The following is a 19,184-nucleotide window of genomic DNA, read 5'->3' as shown; positions in this document are numbered from 1 at the left end:
TTCTCTAGCCACGCTGATCTGCCCAATTTCCAGTCCTGCTTTTGTACATTCTACTCCCTCTCCCAGAAATTCCTTTTCTTTGCTCCTTTCCCAGTGTACACTATTGGCTTTTTATTCTGCTCCATTATTATTCTCTCTTCTGTGCCCCAAATTTGACCTAATACATATGACTACATTTATTTCCTACATACTGACAGGGTATTCACTATGTTCCAGGGACTATTCTAATCGATTCACAAACATTTATTTTATTTTGTTTCATTTCACATGCAAGTCGGTTTTATGTAGTTATTGTTTACATGCTCTTCTCCTTCTAGATGTTGGGATTCCAGAAGACAGAAGTTGAGAGTAAAAAAAAAAATACCAATATAACAACAAAAACAACTTTGTATTCTCGTCCCCACCACTACCATCTCCCCATTGTGGTGTCAAGGAGACCAGAGGAAGTAGACAGACTGGGGAGGGAATGGGTGATCAGTACTAGAAGTAGAGGAACTATGCAGTCCCTTCCTGTTCTGTTTTGCATCTCTACGACCGTCTGACTCAGATGCTGGGAGCAGCTCCACACAGACATCCTCGCTGGGATTTCTCCGCCTTGCAACCAGTGGGCTGGGATTTCTGGCCCCAGGCTTTGCAATTACAGTCACCAAGACGCAGCAGCCTCCGGAATTCCTAGAGAGAAATCTCCTGGAAAGGAAAGAGTTGCTGGGCTTCGGCCACTGGGCTGAGAACGGCTGACGCACTTCCGGCCTTTGTGGGTTACCGGTTGTCGGGGTGCTGGCCCCTCGCCACCGGATCTGGAGCTGTCCTGTCCCCGGAGGTGAGTCTCGGCCTCTCGTCGGACCTGCCTGGCTCCCAGGAGATTTAAGGTCCGTGCCGTGGAGTAGGCGGGGAGGGGACCTCGGCCGCCCTCTGCCTTTGTCCAGACACCGTCACTGGCCTGAAGCCGCCGCGGAGCAGGAGGAGGCCACACCCCCGCCCCTGCGGGGGTCGTGGGAGAGACCCCTGGAGGGGGCGGGGCTTCGTGGCAGAGCCCGAGGTCGGGAGGTAGAGGAGGGGCGGCCCACGGAGGGTCTTGCTCCCTATGTACCCAGCATTTTATCTAACAGATGTTAACATTTTGCAGTATTTGTCGCATATATATTTTTCTTTAATTATTATACAAGCATCATTACTTGTCACCCCCTAAATAGTTCCTGATGCATTTCTAAAAATTAAGGACATTTCCCATATAACCACGATATTATTAACATTCCCACCTACGTGTAGGAACATTATGACCTACCACCTAGTGTTCAAATCGTGTTCTAATCGCCCCGTCAGTTGTCCCACATATGTCTTTTGAAATTGGTTTGTATCAAATAGGATCTAATCATAGACCACTCATTGCCTGTAGCTGCCTCTTTTAACTAGAACGATTCTACCCTTTCCTTCCCCTCTTCTCATCCTCTTGCCTTGTTGAAGAGGAGACTCTGCCAGTTCTCCTGTAGAATATCTCCATTTTTGGATTTGCCCATTTCCTCATGGTATTTAAGTTATTACTCTATTTTCTTGTCATTGTAATCGGTTATTCTTTGGGATTTATTTTACAACACAGGTGTTTTATATCTTACATTATGTCTTTGTTGTTGCTAAATATGCTGAAGCTAATGAGAAAATGCATCTTAATGCTCTTTCTGCCCTGTTTTGAGTTCAGTGAAGGAAAATAGGGACAAATCGAACTCTGCAATTGTTTCACTCTTTGTTTGCTGCCTTACATATATATATAGGCACTTTGTAAATATTTGTGAAATGAATTCCTTTGTGGATAACAGGTAATGGATGGAAACTGAATATTGAATTTAGAATGAGCTCTGCTACTTCCTCCAGGAGTATACCTTGTACACACCTCCAAAATTATGGCCTTTATTTCATTGTATTGACATTGTATCCCCGTGAGCTATAAACTGCTGTGTATTCTCAGCTCATAGCACAGCTCCACTCATGTCTGTCCAATGACTGAAACTCTTTTATATTTGATCTTAGCCAAAAGGCCGAGAAGTGATGAAACTCTTTTACAAAAGTTATTAAACTGTTTCTCCTTTCATTTGTGTGTATTTTTCAGAGCTAAATTAGTCTGAAGAATACAGTAACATCTTCCCTAACAGGAAGTCTTTCCAGATTCAATGCAATAGGCTCCACCCGCACCCTGCTTTCAACTCTTGCCTTTTCTTTTTTTTTTTTTATCAGCATATTCATTGTTACAAATCATACTTATTCTTTATGCCCCTTATCCAATCTCTCCCTGTCATCCTTTCCCCTCTCCCCTCTAATAACTATAGATTTGTTCTCTCCATCTGATAGATGAACTGTTCCTCTGTTGATTGGTTGCCTAGATGATCTGTCCAGTACTGAGACAGGTGTGATCAAGTCCTCCAATGCTACTGTAAATCAGATGCTTCTATTCCTCTGGAATGTGCTTTGTGGAGAAAGAGGACCTCTTTTTTTTTGGTCTTCGTTGGTGCCTCTCCTTGTGTCAATGCAGTTGAGAGTCTGGCATGCTATCTGCACAGTGGAACTCTTGCCTTTTCTACTTCCACTCTTAACTCCACCCTCATTTCCTCAGCTCATTCTCCATCCAGTAACAGAGCTTCTTAATACATAAATCCTGTCTGGTCACTTCCCTTCTTTAAAGCCTTCAGTGGTTTCCCATTGCAATTACAAAATCCGAACTCCTGTGCCCTGCATGATCTGGCTCCTGCTTGTCTTGCCAGGCTAATATGTTGTGACTCTTTTCTCACTCGGCTGCAGATGCTCCTGCCTCGTTTCATTTTTTTCACCACAGCATGCCCTGCCTCAGGACCTTTGAATAGTCTGCAGCACTCTTCCCTTCTCCTACCCCTCCTCTTTGTGTCTTACTCTTTTTGCTTTTAAGGGCTCAACCTAAGTGTTACCTCACTTCCCACCACCCCATCCAAATAGGTCCTCCATTTCTTTGATAAGTCAGTGCCTGTTTTGTTTTCCTCAAAGTACTTATCACAACTACTAATTATTTTATTTGTCTCCTTACTTATTTTTGTTGCTGCTGCTGCTATTTTTGATTTGTCTTTCTCATTAAAATGTAAGCTCTGGTAAAAAAGAAACGGGTCCTGTCTTTTTCACCATGGTAGCCCTATGCCTAAGAAAGTACCTGGTATGTTACACAAAGGTGATCAATGAACCCTTTCTTATTGACTAAAATGAGTGAGTAAATGGCAGCCACATCTATCTAGAACACAACCAGGAGCCAGGACATGAGGAATAGTTAATATAAATGGCACCAAATGTATCCACCATATTAAAAAAAACCCAAGAGCCTTAAACTGGTGTGGTAGTTTAGAAATGAAGATGAAAAGTGGTTGATTGGATCTGATCATGAAAATGAATATTTGTAGAGTTTTCTGCAATTCACCTGCAATAAGTTAGAAAGGTTGCAGTCAGAGGTTTGTGAGACTGTGTCTGAAGGTGAATCAAAGTCACAATGTCCACCAAACTGAGAAGATATCTTGAGAGCAAAAACAAGGCAAGCAACTCCATAAATTATTATTCTAGAAGTTTATTGATTGGTGACTTTCATACGGTAATATTGGGTGGGTATCAATCCAGGTGCTGTGCAGCTGCTTTCTCTGCAAAGCCTGGAGGGGAACTGGGAGTTTATAAGGGACTTGGAGACAAAGGTGGAACTATGCCAAAGGGAACAAATCTGTTGGCATAGGAGACTAAGATTTACTTGCTTCACATGGCCTTGTCTTATATAACCATAGTATTCCCTTCCTTGCTGTGCCTTAGTTGCTATGTAACCAGTGCGGGAAAGATTGTAACTATTGAAGCCAGAGCTCTGAAGGCCACAGAGATGGAGTCAGGTGCGGACAATATCCCGACAAACTGTTACTAGAAAAATAGTGCTGCCTTTGACTAAAATACAGATTTAGCAACTGGAGCTGGCTTTTGAGGTTAGGTAGACTCAGTTCATTTTCTCTCTCTCTGTTTTTTATTTGCTTTGAAAAGTTCTTTATTTCATTATTTTTTAATGTTAAAATATTTCAGACATCTACAGATGTAAGAACAATATTATAATAAATGCCCGTGTGCTGCCACCCAGTCTTAAGTTTTCCAAAAAGTCTTATCATTGTTCTGTATTTGCTTCAGATATTGGAAAAAATTACCATTACAGATACATTTGGGGACCTTTGTGTCCCCCTTGCCCATTCCCTTCCTTTTCAACCTTCTCATCTGAGCAGGAACCATTCCCTTGTGCCTTTAGGATTTCCCTGCATATTTTGTAGTTTTATTACATCTTTAAGTATCTATTATTGAAAAAGTTTTCTATATTTCATTTCACCTCCCCTCTGCTGATCTGGAAGCTGTACACGGCATTTCTATCATTGTTTTATTTTTGTTGAATATTTTATTGAAGTACATCACATCTCTAGTAAAGTGTACAAATTTTATGTTTACATTTGGAGAATTTTTACAAAGTAGATACACTTATGTAAGTACCATAACCCAGATCAGTAAAGAACATTAACGTCATCCTGGTAGCCTCCTTTATGCCCTGTCCCACTCATTATCCCCCAGTAAAGGTATCTACTTTGTGGCTTTTATCACTATAGTTTAGTTCTGCCTGTTTTTGTCTTTCATATAATTGGATTCATACTCTTTGCATCTGGCTTTTTACATTCAATGTTGTTATCTGTGAGATTCACCCATGTTTTTGAGTGAACGAATAGTTGGGTTTTTTTTCAGGATTTTGCTTGTATTAGTTTTCTATTGCTATGTCACAGATGACCACAGTTTAGTGACTTAAAACAACACCCACTTATTAGCTCATAATTCTGTAGGTCAGAAGTTTGGCACAACATATCTGGGTTCTTGGCTTAGGGTCTGATGAGGCTGAAATCAAGGTATCAGCCAGACTGAGTTCTCATCTAGAGGCTTTAGGACCTCCTGCCTGTCCTTAGAGCCACTGTGGATACCCTTAAATACCGATTGTTTGCTCGGTCTGTGATTTTGAATCCCCCTCCCATCACCGTTTCTCTGCCTGATAAATTCCTATTCATTATTTTTGCCTAATTCAAATGTATTTGCTCCTAAGCCACATTCTTTCAATGCTACCTACCTAAGAATAATTATTTTTCTCTAATCTTTGTTCCCTAGCTATTCAGTTGAGGCTTCTATTATAGCACTCATTGTTGTATTACAGCTAGTTTTGTATGTCCTGTTCTCCACCTAGAACTACCATATATTGACTGTCTACCAGGCTTTTTTTTTTTTTTGTCGTTTTTTTTTTTTTTTTTCGTGACCGGCACTCAGCCAGTGAGTGCACCGGTCATTCCTATATAGGATCCGAACCCGCGGCGGGAGCGTTGCTGCGCTCCCAGCGCAGCACTCTACCGAGTGCGCCACGGGCTCAGCCCGTCTACCAGGCTTTTAAATCACTACTGTCTATCTTACTATCTAGCTATCTGGTTTTTTTTGATTAATTACTTTAATATTCCAAATGGTACAAAACTCAGAAAAAAGTACACAAGGCATTCAGTGAAAAATAAATTTCCCTTTCTCTCTTTTCCCACAATTAGCCAGCCCCCCTCCCCAGAATCTACTCCTCTATATCAGTTATCTGTTGCCATAATGATGTGGTATAATAAACAGCCCCAAAACTTTAGTGGCATATAGCAATAAACATTTATTTAGCACATGAGTCTATGGGGCACAGGTGATCTGGGCTGGGCAGAGCTTATTTGTACATCTGCACTCAGCTGTGGGTTGGCCAAGCAGCTCTGCATGTCTTAGGCTAGGCCCACTCACACGTCTGGTGGTTAGCTGGCTGTTAGCTGATCTATGGTGGTCTCATCTGCTCCACTGGGGTGAGTTGTCTCTGTCCTGCATGTCTCTTGTCATCTGAAAGCTAGCCTGGGTATATCCTTCTTCTGGCGATTTCAGAGGGTAAGATTAAACAAGCCCAATCACACAAGCACTTTTAAGCCTCTGCTTATATCACATTTGCTAATATGAAATTGGCCAAATCAAGTCACATGGTTGAGGCCAGAATCAAAATGGGAGGGCACTACAAAGTACATGGCTAGAGAGAAGACTGAGGAATTGAGGCCATTAATGTAGTCTGCCATACCTTATTTTTAGTTCTAAACATATATATGTAAATATCCATATATATTTTTATTAGCATAAATGATAGCATGCTGTTCATTGTTTCCATATTTGGCTTTTTTTCCACTACTTTATTTATTTCCTTTAATACATAATGTTCTATCATCAGGTGTTTCCACCTAAAGAAAATTGAATCATGATATCTTAAACCACAGTTATCCCTCCACCCCAAACCTGAGTGAGCCTTCTACGTTAATCCCAGAATGGCATCAACAGAGAAACAGGATGGACTTAAGATTGTGAAAGTGGAGGAAGACCCTATGTGGGACAGAGAAACCTGCCTCCGAGGGAGCAACTTTTCTGGCCAGGAGGCCTCCCGCCAACTTTTTAGGCAATTTTGTTACCAAGAGACTCCTGGTCCCCGAGAAGCTCTGAGCCGGCTCCGGGAACTCTGTTACCAGTGGCTGAGGCCAGAGTCTCACACCAAGGAACAGATCCTGGAGCTGCTGGTGCTAGAACAGTTCCTGATCATCCTGCCAGAGGAGCTCCAGGCCTGGGTACGGGAGCACCGTCCGGCGAGTGGGGAGGAAGCGGTAGCTGTGGTTGAAGATCTGGAGCAAGATCTTAGTGAGCCAGGAAGCCAGGTGAGAGGAGGAAGATGGGCTTCTAGACACTGAACACTAAATGAAGGGTGAAGTTTGGTGACACCAGTTGGATGGTGATAGCCACATACATGTACTACTTCTCTGTTGGTATGTAACAAATTAGCCCTAAACCTTAATAGATTTAAAAAACAAAAACAAAAGCATTATCTTACAGTTTTCGTGAGTCAGGAATTTGGGAGCTACTTAGGAGGATCTGTCATAAGGTTGCAGTGAAGATGTCAGCTGAGACTGTAGTCACCTGATGACATGACTGAGGGTGGTGGATCCACTTCCGAGATGGCTCCCTTACATGGTTGTTGGTAGCGGCCTCAGCTGCTCACTGGCTTCTGGCAGGAGATCTTAGTTCTTTGCCATGTTGGTCTCTCCCTAGAGATGCTTGACACATTAGCTGGCTTCCTACAGAGGAGACAGGGAGAGAAGAGAAAAGGCACGAAAAGGCACAGTGCTTTTGATGACTGAAGTTGTATGTCATCACTTCTGCCACACCTTTTATTCAGTAGAAGTGAGCCATCAAGTGTGGCCCACACTCAAGGGGAGGGGAATTAGACTCCATCTTTTACAGGAAGAAGTATCAAAGAACGTGTGGACATATTTTAAGCCACCACACCGTATTGGGTTACTCTTGCCCTCCCCTTTCTGCTCTGGGTGTGCAGTAATACTCAGGTCCAGCCACTGTGCCATTTCTCTAGAAAATGTTTCATGTGGTTTCATGTGATCTCTTTCATTGAGTACTAGCCTGGGCTTTTGTAGTCCTTTTGTTATGAAACCAAATATACCTACCTGCCCTCAGGCCCCAGATCATGAACATGGACATTCTGAAGTGCTCTCAGAGGATGTGGAACATTTGAAGTCCAAGCAGGAATCAAAAGTCATCCAGCTTCAGTCCATGGTCACACAGCTCAAATATGTATCTTTTGGCCTCCACCATTTTCGAGAAAAAGGTAAGGATTTTGTTAGGCCCATTCAGAAGGTCTCTGGTTGCTCTGTAGAGGGTAATAGTTATGAATGTGTACTCTGGAGCCAAATTGCCAAAGTTGGAACTTAAGTACTGCTACATGGTAGCTCTGTGACAATGAGCAGGTCAAGTAACCTCCCTTTACCTTCAGTTTATCCATCTGTGAAATGGGAATAATCATAGCACCTCAGTCATAGAGTTGTTTGAGGATTTAATAAGTTAATTTATACAAAACACTTAGAACGGTTCCTGCCTTGTAGTAAACATTCTATAGTGCCTGCTTGTGTACATCCTTTCTGGGACCTCACTACCTCACTTTCTCTGGGTGATCCCTTGCAGCCTTTCCAGCAGTGCTGATGACCCCTTCCTCTGCTGTCCTTAATATCCCTGTTCAACACTTCCAGTTTTGCATTCCTAAAACATGTCTGTTTGACAGAATCTTTCTTTTCCCATTGTATGATTGTACTCTTTCGTAAAGGAAAGAGATGACATTGTTTGGTCCATTTTTTATTACAGGGGGTGAAACTATACCTGAAAACCAAGAGTTGGCATCAAAGCAAGAAGTCTTAAAAGAAATGGAACATTTTGGGAATAGCAGACTCCAAAGAGATGTTCCTCTGGATTCTAAGGACAGAGAATCTTGTAAACACAAGAGCAGGGTAGAAAAGCAGTGGGGACACCTCACCAGAGAGAGACGTCACAGGTGCAACAAATGTGGGAAAAGCTTCACTCAGAGTTCAGTCCTCCTTCAGCACCAGAGAATCCACACTGGGGAGAAGCCGTATGAATGTGAAGAATGTGGGAAAGCCTTCAGCCAGAGGTCAGGCCTGAATGAGCATCAGCGGGGCCACACTGGAGAGAAACCGTATCAATGTAAGGACTGTGGGAAAGCCTTCAGTGCCACCAATGGCCTCATTAGACACAGAAGAATCCACACAGGAGAAAAACCATATGAATGTGAAGTGTGTGGGAAGGCTTTCCGCCTCAGCTCGTATCTTGTTCAGCATCAGAGGATACACACTGGAGAGAGGCGCTATCAGTGTAATGAATGTGGCAAAGCCTTCAGTCAGAATGCAGGGCTTTTCCAGCATCTCCGAATCCACACTGGTGAGAAACCCTATCAGTGCAGTCAGTGCAGTAAAAGCTTTAGCAGGCGGACACTCCTTATAAAACATCAGAGAAGCCACACTGGAGAGAGACCGTATGAGTGTGATGAGTGTGGGAAAGCCTTCAGTCATCACTGCAACCTTATTAGGCATTTTAGAATCCATACTGTTGCCAAACTGGACTAACTTCGTGGACTCCTAAAGGAGCCATCTTGGAAAGTAAGATTTTCTACTTGCTTATTCTGTTTTTATCAAATTTATTCTGCTTTGGAATCAGTAGCTTATTTATAAACCAGGTGCTGGTGTCTTCTGGGTGGATGACTGTGGGTGTGGGGGCTGCTGAGGCCTCCTTATTCCCTGTCCCTTGGTTCATTTCTAATGATTTGCCTGAAAGAGACCAAATCTTATCTGGAAATAAATTGGTATGGAGGGGCTGTTCTTGAGTAATACTGAATATTGAACAACTATGAAAGACTAATATCTGTGTGTACTTTTTAAAGGTTGGGTAAGGGGCCAGCCCCGTGGCGCACTCAGGAGAGTGCAGCGCTTGGGAGCGCAGCGGCGCTCCCGCCGTGGGTTCGGATCCTATATAGGCATGGCCGGTGCACTCACTGGCTGAGCACGGTGCAGGCGACACCAAGCCAAGGGTTGCGATCCCCTTACCAGTCACAAAAAGACAAAATAAAATAAAATAAAATAAAGGTTGGGTAAGTTCAAAGGATATTCAGAGCTAAATTCAGATCATCTAGAGTAGTGCTTATCAAATTTTAGAGTGCCTAAAAATCAGCTGGGATCTTGTTAAAAATGTAGATTCTAATTCAAAAAGTCAGAAGGTGGCCCAGTAATCTGCATTTTAATAAGCTCTCAAGTGACACTGATGCTGCTAGTTCATGGAGCTCACTTTGAACATCAAGTCCCCAGACAAGACTGAGTGTTGGCATTGGTCTTCTAATATATGAAAGGTGCAGTGGGCAGGTGAGGTGAGGTGGGTTTGGGGAGCAAGGCAGTGTCCTCTGCTCTGGTACAGGCAAACTCAGCCAAATCTTTACCCAGGAAGTCTAAATAGTGCCTACAAATGTTTGCATTAGGATAAAAGCTGCTGCTACAGAGCTCCTGCTCCCCTTCCTCCTGCTCCTCACCTGAGTTCCCAGGGTGAAGGGAAAGGAGCTGTTGCATGCTTAGCAGCACACTGCAAACACACCAGTCCTCACCCCCAGTCCTCTCTTGGACTCTCTGAGCTGCTCAGGTCACAGGGACAAGGTCCCAGTTGAGGCATCCTTACCTATGGTGCTACTATGTGCCACATTTCCTTCAACACTGAAGCCTGGCTTGGTCCCTCTGCAACTCCTATCCCAGTGTTCAGACAACTACTTTCTCTTTCACCTACTCAGAAAGGCAAAGAGAAAAGGAGAAAGCAGCCACAAAAAGAGGCCAAAGGGATAAAGGAGAAAAATTAAAGGAAGGAAGGACCTCCCTAATGGGTAAGAGAGGGGCAGGGGAGAGTCAGGGGAAGAAAAAAGGACCTTATAGGGCAAGGCTGTAGTAAAGAGAAAATTGAAAAGAGAAGTTGGGAACATTTCATTTGTTTTCAGATCCTGTTTCCCCAATCTAAGTGAAAAAGTGTTGTAGTAGCTGATGGCACCACTTGCTCGCATTCAGCCTCATTGGCAGTAGCATGAAGGATTTTCAGTACCTCTTATCAGAAGAGCACCAAGAGACATAGAGAATGGAGGTTTCGACCGTGCATAGGGGCACTCAGTCAATCAGCAAGCACCACTCAGCACCTGCTTTGGGCCAGGAGACACCATTGTAGGGGCTTGGGACACATCAGTGAACAGATTAGACAAAGGCCTCTGCCTTAACAGAATCTACATTCTCCTGGGGGAGAAAAACAATAAGCATAATGACTAAATTTTATAGTATATTAAAATGTGAAAAAAGTGCTTGAGAAACAGATGAAAGTGAAACAGCATAAAGGAGGAGAGAGGTTTCATTACAGAGGGTGGTCAGGAGAGGCCTTGTTGAAAAGGAGATCTCGAGCTAAGATTTGGAGGAGATGAGGGAGTCCGCTGCATGCTATCTGGGAGAAGGGTGCAAAGGCCCCAAGGTATGGAATAAAAGTAGCTTTACCACTGAGTTTCTCAAATGATCCTCACACTCACCCTAGAAGAGGGAGCATGGATATTTACCATTCACCTTTATCGTTGTGTAAACTGAGCCTGGTGAGATGGAGGGATGGCTCAGCATCACATGCCTCCGAGGTGGCAAAGGTCTGAATTCAAGACTCTCCATCTGGTGCTCTTTCCTATTAAGTACCTGGAATCTTTGTTTTCCAACCTGGTAATTATTATTCTTTTCTTCTTCATCTAGAAAACATACATGATGCCACATAAACAAGCATTGAGTAATTATTTTGAATGAGTGGCTGTGCCCTGAAAGCATGAGGGGTGGTGGTGCAGCAGATCATCTGTGGGTACAGAAGAGGAAGAAATGGATAGAATCCTGGAAGGCCATGTGACGTTAGAGGTTGGGTGTGAGAGGCTGGGGAGTGAGAGTTGGGAAGTGCAGGGATTCTGCAGGCAGCCAGAGCCTGATGGGAAGGAAGGACAGGCAAGGTGGAGGGGTGGGAGAATGGGAGACAGAGTTAAGTCTGCTTCTTAGTAGCACAGCATCACTGCTGTTACTATCTAGCTGTGTGACTGTGGACAAGTTACCTCTCTGTGCCCCTGTGGAAAGACATGAAGTTGAGGTGGGTGAGTAAAGAGATCTGAGGAGGTAAGGCAATTCAGGGAAAGCCTGTAAATCCATTTGTGGGTCGAGTGGGGAGGGGAGGGTCTGGTTAGGAATTGGAAGGGAAGAGCCAGGCATGTATTAAACAGGAGGTCCCGGAATGTTTGAGGAGCAGGCAAGGGAAACTCTCCCATTGCCTCTTTGCCCTGGATGGGCCCAAAGCACTGAAATATCCTCCAAGCCACCTATAGAGGCATGGCAAGTGTCTGCATGTGGTGGAGCTGAGAGTGGGTCAGTGGTGTCGCATTTGCCCAACCCATGGTCCGTGGGCATTGGGAGAGTCTTGGTCCAAGCTTGACCCAGCCCAGGGTTAGTCCCAGGGCCAGTGAGGTGGAGCACAGTGGCACACTGGTCTCTAGGCTAAAGCCCAGGAGTGACTGGGGCACACAGTGCAGGGGAGCCATGAACCAAGGCTGGGTAAATGCCAGCATTTCAGAAATAAATATAATAATATAATAATGACGGTGACGACAATGATGATAGGTAAGTACTTCTGGAGCTCTTATGTTGTTCCTTTCACTATTCTAATCAATTAATATGTATTAACTCATTTGCTCCTGAAACATCATCTAAACATAATTTTCAACTCCATTTTAAACAGGGGGAAACAGGCATGAAGAGGTTAAGTCACTCACCCAAGGTTACATGGCTTCGAGGCACCCTGTGTGTCTTGACCCCATTTCAGATAAGGCCAAAGCCTGCTGGATCATTGATTTGCCTTCTGTACCCACAGAAGCTACAAAATATTGTATTAATGCTGTCAGTCTGTACTACATTTCTTTCTAACTGCTACCCTACTCAGAATTGAGAAAGCAGTTCATTTAGCATTCTATTGCTAGACATTGAGGTTGTGTCCTCTTTTTCACTATTTGAAACAAAACTGCAGTGACAGGTCTTGTACCTTCCTCCTCGAGCACAAGTGTAAGTGCAGGACCATAGCATATTTAAAAGTTTGTATTGCAGAGAATTTAAAACATTTATAGAAGTTGGCAGAATAGTAAAATGAACCCTAACATACCCATCCACCTTCAACAGTTAGCAACTCATGACTGGTCTTTAATGCACATCTCTATCCACTTCTTCCCTTGCCTTGTTATTTTGAAGCAAATGCCAGGTACATTATTTTACCTGTAAATATTTCAGTATGTATCTCTAACAAATAAGAACCCTTTTTAAAAACATAGCCATAATACCTTTATCACCTAAAAATTTAATACTTATTTTTATCATTACACATCCAGTAAGTATTTAAATTCCCAATTCTTATAAACATCTTCATTTTTTATTTTTTAACGTTTGTTTGAATCAGGATCCCCTCTGATGTCTACAAAGAGTGCTTGGCTGATACGTCTTGTCTCTTTTAGTCTGTAGGTTTCCCTCCACCTCCCCCCACGGCCCCTGCATTGTATTTGTTGTGGGCGGTGGCGGGGAGGGAATGTTCGTCCTGCAGTTGCTTACAGTCAGCATTTTGATGGATGTATCTCTGTGGTGAAGTTTAACATCCTCCTCTGTCTTCTGTATTTCCTGTAAATTGGTAGTTCACAGGAGTGAAGTGACTCATCTAGAGGACTGATCAGATTTGGGTTCAACCTTTACTGGCAAAACCACTGCATTGTGGTGTGTTCTTCTAGAAGGAAAGAATATCTGGTTTCTTTTTGCGATGTTAGCAGCTGTTGATGAACAGTGTCTCCATCTATTAATTCATAATGGATGACAAAATTTTGATATTTTTAATTATATCATTTCTTCACTCATTTATTAAAAGAAGAATTTATAAATTCTTAATTTTTTAAAATAAATATAAGAATTTAAAATTATTATAGAAGAATACATTTATTAAAACAAAATTTTCCTTGTCATCTATTTGGTTACCAAGTGGTATAGTTCATATGGAAAAAGGCAGGGTAAATGCTTGATTGTTTCCCTTTATTTACCAGTTTTCAAAATACATAGTTCTCCAGCATTCTATGGTACAATGGTATTCTGTGGTTACCATGGTTACCAATTTGTTTTTTTAAAAGAATGATTATGAACTCATGGACATAAACGTACCTGAAGTGTTTCAATCCATTGCTGTCATTATCTTTACTAGTTTTCAAATGTTTCCATCTTCATGTGAGGAGCTCTTCAGGTTGGCTCCTGAGTCCTTCTGACACAAGATCCTCATAAGTGCTTCCTTGCTTTACTCTGTGACGAGATGTTTCAGGCTCATGTCATACATTTCTTGCCTCATATCCAGATTCAACCATTTCTCCCAGGAGCCCAGATTTATTTTGGGGGAAATGGAATTTCAAGATGACAAATTGGGTGCTAGGGGAGGCTCCTTGCTTAGCTGATTATTATTCCTAAGCCTTTTCAGTAGAAAGAAGTAGGAGATATATATCTGTGTGTATATATGAGGGTACTTCAAAAAGTTTATGGAAAGTTTCATATTATCTTTTAATTATGTTTTTCCACGAACTTTTTGAAGTAACCTAGTGTAAGTGTGTGTGTGCATGTCTGTCTGTCTATCTGATTTTCCAATTCAGGACTATATAGTTTTTACTTTTCTCACATTTGCATTTCCTCTTGTAGTTATCTATTTCTGTGTAACGAATTATCTCAAAACTGAGCAATTTAAAACATCTGTTTTCCGTGGGTTAGGAATCCAAGTGTGGCTCAGCTGGGTACTCTGCTTCAGAGTCTCTCAAGACTGAAATCAAGGTGTTAGTCAGGGCTAGTAGCATCCCACCTGAGGGCTTAACTGGGAAGGATCTCCTCCCAAGTTCACATGGTTGTTGGTAGAATTCAGTTCCTTGAGGGTTCTTGGACTGAGGGCTTCAGTTACTTGGTGGCTGTTCGCAAGAGGCAACCTTCAGTTCCTTGTCACATGGGCCTCTTTATCATGATAGCTTGTTTCATCAAAACCCCCAAGGGAGAGCATCTGCTCGCAGGACAGAAGTCACAGTTTTTTGTAACCTAATCATAGAAGTGACATCCACTCAACATTGCTGTATTCTATTGGTTAGAAGCAAGTCATTTAAAGGGAGGGGATAATACAAGGCCTTGAATACTGGGAAGTGAGATCACTGGGGGGCATCTTAGAGGCTGCCTCCCACACTATTCTCCTGTGTCAACAATCCCAGTTCTCAAAGACAGTGGGAAATGACAGAATTAGAATATCATATGTGCATTTAACATTTGAATACTACTAAACTACCTCCAAATTGTCTGTGCCAGTTTACATTCCCAACAGCACAGTATGGTTGTTATCCCATATCATTGCCCATATTTATATTTTCAAACGTTTAAATATTTGCCAAGCTGTTAGGTGTATAATGGTATCTTGTTTTTATATTTAACTCCTGAATACTAATGAAATTATGCGTCTTTTAAGGGGTTTATTGGCCATTCACATTACCTTCTCTGTAAATCTCTTATTCATATCCTTTGCCCCGTTTTCTTTTGGGCTTTTTAACTTTTCCTTATCTGTGGGTAGAAATTCTTTATATTTTAGATACTAATCCCTTATTATATATGTTTCATTTTTTAAAAAAGCTGGTCACTGTATTTTCTTCTCTAATCTTTTTTTTGTGTGTGTGTGTGACCGGTAAGGGGATCGTAACCCTTGGCTTAGTGTGCCAGCACCTCGCTCAGCCAGTGAGCGCACCAGCCATCCCTATACAGGATCCGAACCTGCGGAGTGCTGCTGCGCTCCCAGCGCCGCACTCTACCGAGTGAGCCACGGGGTGGGCCCCTTCTCTAATCTTTTCTCAGATCCACCTCTGCTTTATATATCCAGTACCTTATATTCTCTTTTTCCTGGCCATAATCTTTCACTTACTCCCAGTCCTCTGGCCCTAGAAGAAAAACGGGAGCTGCTTTAGCCCTCATGCCTGGGTTGACAAATCCTACTTGCATATACTTACCTCCCCAACAATCTGTACCTCAAAGCCCAAATTATCATAAATGACTCAATTCTACCTGCTTTTCCATTGACCTTTACCCCAGGTGAGACTATTATACACCATTTTACTTCCCTTTCAACCAACTGGATCCCCCTCCTCAACTCTTGGGCTTCCTTAAGCCCAGGATGTGGACAAAAAAAATCATCAACAAACCATGTCCATATTGTTTTAATTCCTTTTTGTCCCTGTCATAGACTCAACAACATTTATTTGCTCGAGGCAATTTGTGGTTTTCTTGTTTCAGGGCAGTGACTTGTATCTGTGCTGAAGGGAAGATTTAATGTACCTCATGTAAGCATGGATATCCAGGTAACATTTGGCAGCCAATATGACAGCTTGGAATGGTTCCTGAATTTTGAAATTGAGATTTTATACATACATGTTAGTGTTCTGGAATCAAAAAGTCAATCTTATTTGTTAACTCCACAGCCTTAGACAAAAAACAAAAGTAAGGGGTCTGTCAGGGTCTGGAGTGGCTCCCCATGATTTGGTGTTCAGCTTCAGCAGAATATTTTCTGTCCTCTCTTAACACAAATTCCCTGCTGCCTGCTTCTGGTTCACATTAGTCATTAGAGTAGAAGAACACACAAGTGTATACACTGGGTCACGTCCCTGGTCCTTCCAGGCTGAAGATTTATTTTTGACAGGAATCAAAGGTGTCCTCTTTCTCACTATCTCAAAAATGTCTACAATTCCCTTAGTGGAGCTATACAGCATGTTCATCGGTTAACTTATTGAATCCTTTTACAACTTACTGAGTTTGTAGGACTACTAGCTGTCCGTATAGTCTGTCCTCCTGTGGTCTCCTCTTCCTCTCCTTGGCTGCTATGGTTGAGGGTTTCTGGATGTCCTCCAATCCATCTGGTCAACCTGCCCCATTCTTTCCTTCCTGGCAATCTTCCCTCATCATGCTCAACAGGCTATCTTCTTCGTCCTTTTTTATCTGCCACAACTATTGGTCGCTACTGCTTGGTACCTCTCCTGACACATCAGACCACCGCTCACATTCCTGTTCACAGCCCAGGTCCTACCCTACAGCATTCTTTATTTTCTCTTTAAATGCCAAATTCTATTCAATGTGTCCCTTTCCCACATCTACCAAGTACCAAGGCCATGCCAGCATCCTCTTCTCATCTTCATGATAGTTGCTCTTCAGCCCTTCGGATAGTTCTACGCTTCCTGTCTGAACAATTACCAAACCTACTTGCCAGGACCCGCCCTCTGTCCTGCAGATATCCCTCTGGGTACAGCAGTGATCCCTTGTAGGCATTTACCAGCACTCAAACCCACCACACTTTTCACTTGATTCATCCTGTTCCTCCCCCAGGATGGGGAAGGGTTGACAAATGTCTTTTGTATTTCAGATAAAGAATCCAAGGTTTAAAATATGGAGACAAAGAGCAAGAAAAAGGAGCTGTCCTAAGAGCAGGAAACACCTGAAGACGTGGAACCCCCAAAAATAATCCTATGCAGACCTCGAAAAAAAGTTTTTCAGAGCCTCAAATGCAACAGAAGCAGTGAGTGGGCAAAGCCACGATGGAAAAAAGAGGTTCAAGTGTGGCGCGCGTAGGAAGGGTTCTAGCCAGTTTTGGGACCTCCGAATCCACCTGAGCATCTGCACCAAGGAAGAGCCGTACGAGTGCGCCGAGTGGAGGAAGGCGCTCCAACCGGACCGAGCTCCCGCAGCTTGGACAGCGCCTTCCGCCGCGGTTCGCGCTCACGCATGCGCGGCCGGCAGCCAGGACTCCCGCCGGAGCGCGTCCCCGCAGCGTCCGCGCGTGGGGCAGCGCCGACCGCTCCTTCCCCCGCGTGTCCGCACTGAGAGCAGGCCGCCCGCGTGCGAGGACTGCACTTCATCAAGAGCTGCAAACTCGTCCAGCACCGGCGCGTAGAGACACAGGCCTTAAGAGTGCGACGAAACGTTGAACTGAGGTTCCGACCACGTCCAACGCCAGAGGGTCCGCGTGGGGGAGAGGCCCTGTCAGTGTGAGGGGTGTGGCAATGCCTTCGGCCAGAGTTCAGCTCTTCCTAAGCATAAGAAAACCCATCCAAAAAGAGTCAAGGGAAAAAACCTCATTGGTAGTCCGATGGAAAGCGTTCAGGCAGAGCATGAATAAGTGTAGATGAATCATGGATGAGAGTTCAGGAAGTGAGCGCTTAATTCTCATACCAGGAGGGCATCCTACTACACTGAGAACAAATGACGTCTTCTATCAGAACCTGCATTTTACTGCTAGCAGTAGTCAAAACCGGTACTAAACCGGCTGTGCGTCATACAGGTGTTGAATGTCACATGATAAATAAAACAGACCTTGAGGCTGCACTGACACTGATTCGGGCCTTACCGTGGAATACAAATTCTACTTATACACACGGCATAGCCAGAGATTTAGTTAACCTGAGTACTTTGGTAAATATATCCTGGAGGGAAACTTTATCAGACAGTTGAATTTGACAGTCTTCCTTCTGAATTCTGACTTCCAACATCAGAAACTACGTGGGCAAGAAGTTCCATATTGGGATTTGCCCTGAATGGCAGGGGAATGAAACCACAGTAAAGAAAGAACTTTACAGTATAAAATGAGGACAAGGTTCAGCCTGAGCTTGGGTCTTATTTCAAAATATTTAGGCACAAGGACAAACCAGACTGATGTTAATTTTGTATCCAGTTACTGAATATCATAATTCCTAATTAGATCCCTTAATGTGAGGAACACAAACACTTGATCAAAATATGTGTGTCTTGACTTGCAAAATCTATGGTAACTCAGAAGTTCCTTGGAGCCAGCCAGATTACTAAAGGGTGTTGGGGCCTCTTCTAATGTATAAATTTACCTAAATAAAGTTTTCTTTTCTTTTCTTTTCTTTTTTTGAGATTGCTTCTTCTGAAAACCTAATAAAGTTTTAAAACATTTTTTTTTAATTCTTTTGATTTTAACATACATATTTGTGGGGTACAGCATATTCTTTCAATACATGCATATATGAATACTTAGTAAAGTTTTAAAGTCATCACTTGTCTTCATTTCTCACCGCAAATTATTCCGTATTTTTTCCATTGAGGTTACTATCATATTCCACTGTTCTAAAGTACACTTTAAAGATAAAGCTATGTATTTGGATAGCTAAATTTTCCCATCAAACTGTAATGTATTCTAAGAAACCCATATAGTATAGCAAATAATTCCAGGTCCAGTTTTAGTTACAAAAAGTTATTGCAAAAGAGATTCTCTGGAAGTCTATTGTCTAGTAAGGAACATACCCTGAGCAAAAATAACTACTGTGTAGAACAGCAGTATTTGAGGAGCACCATAAACGCGGTGTGCACAGAAATACCATGTGTTCAGTACAATGACAGGGCAGGGTAGACAAAGCCATCATTCTTTCGGTATAGATCTACAGGAGCCCTAGGAATGTCCTTTCCTAAGCTATAGCCCTTTGCAATTACAAAAGTGTTGACCATTCCTGCAATGTGACTTTTGGGGGTTTTATATAGAAAAGTATGAAAACAACAACAACACAACAAAAGACAAACTAGAAACAAAAATCATAAAACAAGTTGATTCTCAATATTGGCCCCAAGGGCTGCACCACC

General features: G+C 42.8%; 1 protein-coding gene across 2 annotated transcripts in view; it reads left to right on the top strand.

Moving 5' to 3' along the window:
• Nucleotides 1-778: 778 nt before the first annotated feature.
• LOC134377893 (zinc finger protein 184) overlaps nucleotides 779-19,184 on the top strand; it is a 944,311-nt gene continuing 925,905 nt past the window's right edge. The window contains exons 1-5 of one of the 2 annotated variants that reach the window (XM_063096693.1): nucleotides 779-820; nucleotides 6,296-6,770; nucleotides 7,582-7,732; nucleotides 8,263-9,071; nucleotides 16,954-18,376. In XM_063096693.1, coding sequence (XP_062952763.1) covers nucleotides 6,390-6,770; nucleotides 7,582-7,732; nucleotides 8,263-9,038 — 1,308 coding nt within the window. In that variant the 5' untranslated portion in view covers nucleotides 779-820; nucleotides 6,296-6,389 and the 3' untranslated portion in view covers nucleotides 9,039-9,071; nucleotides 16,954-18,376. Of the gene's footprint in view, nucleotides 821-6,295; nucleotides 6,771-7,581; nucleotides 7,733-8,262; nucleotides 9,072-16,953; nucleotides 18,377-19,184 lie in introns of those variants that run through there. The other variant, XM_063096687.1, reaches the window with a different exon arrangement.

The sequence above is a fragment of the Cynocephalus volans genome, chromosome 5, assembly GCF_027409185.1.
Source record: "Cynocephalus volans isolate mCynVol1 chromosome 5, mCynVol1.pri, whole genome shotgun sequence".
In the NCBI taxonomy this organism is placed as follows: domain Eukaryota; kingdom Metazoa; phylum Chordata; class Mammalia; order Dermoptera; family Cynocephalidae; genus Cynocephalus; species Cynocephalus volans.
The sequence above is the reverse complement of the archived record's forward strand: the minus strand, read 5'-3'. Positions and strand labels throughout refer to the sequence as shown.